We start from the raw sequence: 6,964 nt of genomic DNA on the forward strand, positions 1-6,964 counted from the left end.
GTCCTTACCTGTGGGCCCCGGGGCATTACCTGAGACGGTAATGCCCCCGACGCTCGGGTTCTATTGCTTAAATAATAACCCTTACTATGTATTGTTGTTTAAGGAATTGGATGTATTAATTGTTTGATGAAAGATTGTAATAATTTATCGAATGTTTGCATATTGTGAGGAGCACATGTCACTTTATTTGCTGAATGTTATGTGTTGCACTTTTTACTTACTCTGAACCTTCGAGTAAGATGTCAGGCAATATTGAAGATGTGCATAAATTGAGTTTAGGAAACAATTTGTTAAATAGATAATTGTATGTTTTGTCTTGGTAAAAGCATTGCTATTCCCCTATATCACAAAGATTGTACTACGCACATATGCTCAAGGTCTGTTGTGTTAACGTTGTTTTTTTCAGGTCATAGCATCTTGGCCTCTCCTTTGAGGGATATTTTTTCCTTGCCCAGTGCTGAAGCAACAACATGCCCATTGACACATTAAATGTCCCCAACATTATAAGTGTTTTAAGTGATCTTGTTGAAAGTTGCTATCGTTAAGGTAGTAAAAAAAGTAGATTTAACTTATCAGTAGGAAATATATCTTATTTCATTTTCTACCCCTTTTTTCAGGTCAACCTGTTGTGAGGGAGAGATGTCTCTGCGGATGACTTGGTGTAGCCCGAGGAGGACCATCATTCTTGCTTTCTTCAGCTTCCTTGGGATTGTATCCATGTCCTATTATTACCATCTTAACCATCAATTTACAACAGATCACAGTGTTCAACCATTGACCAACGTTAACGATAAACCCAAGAATGTACATCTAATGACCAATAGCCTAGTTGATGGGGCCTGGACTATTAATTCCCAAAGCCGGCTGGGCAATCAGCTTGGCGAGTATGCGGCATTGTATGCTTTGGCCAGGATCAACGGACGTCCGGCTTACATAATACCGGAAATGTTCAACTTTCTATCTCCTATATTCAAGATCAGATTGCCACAGCTGCATGACAGTGTGATCAAGAGGATAAAATGGAAGAAATATTTTTTGAACAACTGGATGTGTGAGGAGTATAACCACATCACCGAGAAGTATGTCTATTTCACTGGTACTCCCTTCTCATGGACATTCTTCTACAACATTCGTGATGAAATCCGCAGGGAATTCACCTTTCATGACTTTCTCATAGAGGAGGCAAATGAGTACCTGGAAAAGCTGAAGGGCTCACGGAAGAATGTGACTTACATTGGAGTTCATGTTCGAAGGGGAGACTTTGTCTATATTTTGCCCAATAGGTGGAAAGGTGTTTTGGCTGATAAAGTCTACTTGGAAAAGGCTATGGGTTATTTTCGAGACAAATACGAGGAGCCGGTTTTTGTGGTGACGAGCAATGGAATGCAGTGGTGCAAGGAGAATATAAACACCTCCAAAGGTGATGTCTACTTCTCTGGTGATAGTAATGAGTCATCTCCTGGAAAGGACTTTTCTCTTCTCTGTCACTGTAATCACACCATCATGACAGTTGGCTCCTTTGGGATTTGGGCTGGGATCCTGGCAGGTGGAGAGGTTATCTACCTCGACAATTATACCATACCTACTACCTATTTTCTCAATCTCTTCCATTTTAATGCTTCATACCCTCCTGAATGGATTGGCATTCCTGCTGACCTTTCACCTCTTCTCTCAGGAAAACATTGACTATTCATAGCACAAATAGTTCAGAGTTGGTTATTCTTACAGAGCTTTGCATTTTTTTTTCTTTTGCAATTTAGAAATGTTCTGATTAGAAAATGTAAATTTTAGTATTTTAACAATAATTTGAGGAATCAATCAGATTGTGAAAGTGGCAAACAATGTTTATGGTACAGGGTATCTATCAAATTGCAATACAGTGGATAGGGTGATGTGTGGCTTAAATTCGCCATAAAAATACTGCATTTTAGCCCCCTGTCTTTTCAACCTGTATATTTCGGATTTGGGAGAATACCTGGACCCAGTCTGGTTTGTGCCACCAAAAATGAATGACCTTGCCATTACGTGGCTGAGCTACGGCCATGACTTCCTCATTTTTGATGGTAGAGAAATTGGTTTGCAATGTCTCATTACTGCCTTCTTGAAATGTGTTAATCATAGTTCTCTGGTGCTAAATCCACCAAAGTCCAAGGTGTTGCATTGTGCTACGAAAAAATAATCCACTAGATTCAAATGGTAAGTGCATACTGAGCCTTTGGAGAAGGTTGACAGTTTTGTGTACCTTGGATTTCCTATTTTAGTCAAGCTGCATAGATTTCAGCCCGGGAGCGGCTGAGAAGCAGTGCACTTGCCTTGTCAGCTCAAATGTCCTGTGTGGACACATGATACAGGAAATTCTCTTTGCTTCCAACCCTGAGATTTTATGAAGGAAAAACTGTGACAAAGCTTCTTTATGGATTTGATCTGCTCCCTCTGTGGGCTATCGACTTGCTTCCCACATTGGAAGGTCTAATGTGGCAAAGGTCATAGGGGTTCAGATCTCCCTCCCCCTGGAAGCTATTCAATATGAATTGGGGCTTACTTCTCTTTCTGCCACAGCAAAGTGGAGAGTCTTATCATTCCATCGTAACATTATTAGTCCTTTGGATAACTCATTGTATAAAGATCTGCACAATGTAAGTCAGTCAACCAATGTGAAATTCTTAAAAGAATTAGCTTCCTTCTTTAGCTCCTTGCTGAGTTCCTTGGGGCTTCAGGAGGATGATCTTATTCAAAATCCCTTCAGGGTCAAGACAATTCTGTACAATGAGGATTGGATTCAAATCATGGAGAAATGCCATGGTTATGAGTCACCGGAGCACCTCAAGTACGATCATAAGAGATGGGGAATTGTGGCTCCTTTTCTGCCAATAGAACATCGAGAAGGCAGTTCCTGAGATTCAGGTGGAATTTGTGTCACACTAAATCAAATTGAGATATGGTCACATGCAGAGTGAAAATATACAGTGTAGATTCTGTAAGTCATGGGACTTGATGGAAACACTGAATCATCTGCCAGCTACCTGTCCCGCCCCTTGCACCAAATGGCAGTATTACTTTGGGAAACATGTGCATCACTGATATCTGGACTGGGAGGATAGGTTCTAGAGGACATTTTAGGGGGGAGAAAGTCCTCACTTGTGATTGCAATTGTGGGTTTTGTTAAAAACTTGCATCTGGATGAAGATAGTACCCAGGAAAGAAGGCTATCGTTAAGTTTAGTAAATACTCTCAACTGCGATATGTCATTATGACTAATGGTTTGATGGTTTTTTAGAACAGTTTGATTCGTATTTTTTCTATGTTCTTCATAATTGCTGCTTTGAATTTTATGATTTGTTTGATTTTATGAAGAGTGGGAAATGTTATTCTCGTGTAATGAATTGTGATTCTTTTAATTGTATGAATTGTATATGATCTTAACTGTGATGAAATACTTTGAAATTGTATTCTAATTTATTTTGTAATTCTGTATGATCTTAAAATGGGTTAAAGGCTATTTGATTAACCATAAAATAAAAAAGAACGAAAAAAATATTATATTTACATGTGCATCATGTGGGTGCATATTTGGGATGGGGATATGTGTTGGAGAGTCATATTGCTGCCCCTAGAAACATAATTGTCCATCAACTCAGGGTGGATAATACATCCACTGTGGTGAACGTGCTGCACTGGCACTTGCTACCCATCTTCCATATCATCCTCACCATCAGACTGCATGTCCTGTTCTGCTGACATTTCAACATGATGTCTATAGCATATGCAGCAGAGGATACCCTCACTCACCTGTATGGAATATGAAAGATGGAATATGGTCAGGGGTGGCCACACATGTGTTGCTCTCCCTGTACTCAGATCATGCAATGCTTAGGGTGTGAGCTGTGGCAACGACTGCTGTACAAGGGCACTTCTTTCATAATCATCCAGCCAGGGAGGCATATGCATGGTGGTGGTAGTGGTGTTCCAGAGAGTGGAAATGAATGGGCAAAGGAAAATTAATAAAGACAGGGAGAAATGTGTAACAGCGACATGAGTAGGGATACAGGCTTCATGCTGTGATGGGGAGTGATTTATCTAGGAGCTGTATCTGTCTGCCAGTGTGTGTCTACATGAACCTTGGAAGGGTGCTATTTCACTGCAACATGGCATCAGCAATTGAACCAGGGAAGCAGATGCAGCAGTATGTGATTGTCGGGTTGGTATCACATGTCATATGTATATTGGGGGTATGCTGCTGCTGATTCCTGGAGATGTGATTTCTTGCTTTGGGGGGCAGGAAGAACAATGGCATGCATCCTGTCCAGTTCAGGGCAGCAAAATAATTAGGAAACACTGTACATTTCTAATATCCATCTTGGCTTTGATGATCGCCTGTGTGGTTGGAAGGAAGAGGTGTTCCTGTGCATTTTGCAGAAGTGATATAGCAGCTAAGCCAGTACCATGGAGAAAGCAGGCTGCGACATTCCATGCAACATACAAAGTGATGAAATGAGCCTGTTGCACAGAAGTGCAGGACTGACATCTACTTCAATATAGCAGGATGAATGCTCCTTCGATTAAATCTACTGGGCAAAAACTGCTGTTACCAATGCAGATAGGAAGACAACAGCTGCCATCTCTTTCATTGGCTTTAACATGCATATTATGTGAAATGATGTTTACATGATGTGCTCAGTTGTACAGTAATGCAAGGGTGTGTTACCCAAATAATGCACACATTTAAGTTGATTTCAAAGGTGGTCCATCTTAGTGCAGGTCCTGCTCCCAATTGACAGATGGATCCCTTTTGCCTGCCCTGTTTTAACCACCACCTTTGCATGGAAGCATTTTTGGAGATATTTCTGCTCATTTGTAGACAGTTTTTCAAGCTGCAATAGGGTGGTATTTAGCACTGGTGATATTTCAAGGATACTGCTGCACTTTGGGCATTTCTGGGAGTGTAGGTCTTGATTGAGCGAGAGTGAGAATGATGTCTTAAGAATATCATGTATCAGCCTTTTTGACTGGAGCTGGTGATGCTAGAAGTGACAACTGAGAGATGTGCTGTTAGTGTGTGCTGACTTCAGTCTTACCTGATACCTGTGGCCTAATCAATGGAATGTTCACCTTTCTTAATTTGCAACAAATCTGGCAACACATCTGAAGAATCCAGATTGTGAGGGACGACAGAAGACAGAGGAAGAGTTCACCCACCGCCCTGAGCTGAAAGTATTATTACTGGGTTGCTGGAATCTGGTTCTGTGTTGTTAATTGCAATGGAGGTGAGCCCTTGTGCAGCGATGTCCTGAGAAGGCCTTGCATGGAGTTGTGGATCACATGGAGCTGCTGGTGTTTCATGGAGGCCCTGGCCTGAAGTGCACTGCTGTCTGGCACTTTGGGGCCTGGCAGAAGGACTCCAATTGCCTTTCATGCCAGCAGTCCCTACTCTGTTCTGTGGTGCTTGTAAGGATTTTCCATTTGGCAAGCCTGTGACAGCCCTGGCTTTTTTATTTATATCAATCAAATGATGCATGTAATTCCACCTCTGAAAGGGTAATCTGCTGATCATGCCAAACACATAGTGTGTATCTGTGTCCTGCTGCATCAGTATCCTGATTTGCAGCACCAGTGATACTTAGCAGATTCAGAGGTGAAGGTTTCCCATTTTACAACTGCAGTGGCAGCCAAGTCTCTGCAGCACAAGGGCAACATTTCAGATATAAGCAGCCCATGATGGTGGAAGGGTGAACTCTAAAGTAGAACTATTCTCAAGTTAAGACATAGTGCATGGCACTACTTATGATCATTGCAACCACATCCAATTTGATATATAACTCTGGTCAGCTCCTGTGAGGCTGACTCAGCTGTGGAACGTGATATGTATTCTGGCCAGACAGGATGAGCCTGCCTAATGACAGCACAGAAACTTGAATGGCCATTCCTCTACGTTGACCTCTTTGTGAGGGTAGGTAACACCCTCTAAAAGAGAAAGCTGCATGACAGGCAGCTGACCAGTGCCCAGGCATCAATGAAGCACACCCATTCAAAGGGAGTAGCCTCACACCAGGGCAAGGTGCTGCGCATGTCTAAAGGTCTTTATTCCTTGTTAGAAGGGAACGGGGCAGGGTTAGAATAGACAAGTGGGCTCTGTACAGCAGAGGAAGACTCCCACCATCTTGTTTCTCTATGTCTCTCTCTCTCCATCTCGTCCCCTCCAATTCCTCTAGAGCAAAGCTTTTTTGGGGGTGTAATGTCAGAAGGGCAAACTCCACTTCTATCAAGAACAGGGATTGGGCCAATGGGGTGGAATATCTTAGTCCAACCACCTACTATTCATTTAACAGAAGGGGTCTCCCACTTTGATTCACTTTAGAACAATACCTGAGAAGGATTCAGTGGACCTCATTTGTGAGAGTTGCATTTTCCAAAGTCCTCAACCACTGAGGTGAAGAAGGAGTAGTCCAATGCAGAGCAGAGCTCTGCCTCCTACCCACTCCCAGAGCACATTGAGATGAGACTTGCTGTGCAACCAGAAGGGAATTCTGCAACAGAATCTCCCAGGCCATGGACAGTAGACCCCGAAAGGATTCACACTATTCTCAAGACCCTGAATTGTGTCTCACAGCATCTGGTCAGACTGCCATTGAAACGAAACTCAACACCATTTAAGCCAAGCGTGAAGCCATTGATGGCAAGGGACACCGCTGAATGTTCGTGTTGGAAAAGATTGACATTTATTGGTAATTTTCCCTCCATTTGTGAACCCCCCAATGTTTTGCTTTTGTCTGACCATCCTCGTCTGACTTTTGCCAGTGGAGCCCAGCCTTCTGCTGCACTCTGCTGGGCTTTTGCTCATTTGGTTATGGGGAAACTGACATGCCCTTCAGACTGTAAGTACTGGCAGACGTTGTTTAATTAGTCTTTCACTTTGTTGCAATTTCTTAGCAACATTCTATCAGTGCACAATGTACCCTACAGTACA

At 42.4% G+C, this 6,964-nt stretch overlaps 1 protein-coding gene across 1 annotated transcript in view; it reads left to right on the forward strand.

The window, feature by feature from the left end:
* Positions 1 to 3,518, forward strand: part of LOC138525993 (galactoside alpha-(1,2)-fucosyltransferase 2-like) — a 132,640-nt gene extending 129,122 nt beyond the window's left edge. Inside the window, exon 2 of the mRNA XM_069636285.1 lies at positions 618 to 3,518. Coding sequence (XP_069492386.1) covers positions 618 to 1,686 — 1,069 coding nt within the window. The 3' untranslated portion in view covers positions 1,687 to 3,518. The remainder of the gene's footprint in view (positions 1 to 617) is intronic.
* The last annotated feature ends 3,446 nt before the right edge of the window (positions 3,519 to 6,964 follow it).

Source organism: Ambystoma mexicanum, chromosome 1q (assembly GCF_040938575.1).
Source record: "Ambystoma mexicanum isolate Mex_15411 chromosome 1q, UKY_AmexF1_1, whole genome shotgun sequence".
Taxonomy (NCBI): Eukaryota; Metazoa; Chordata; class Amphibia; order Caudata; family Ambystomatidae; genus Ambystoma; species Ambystoma mexicanum.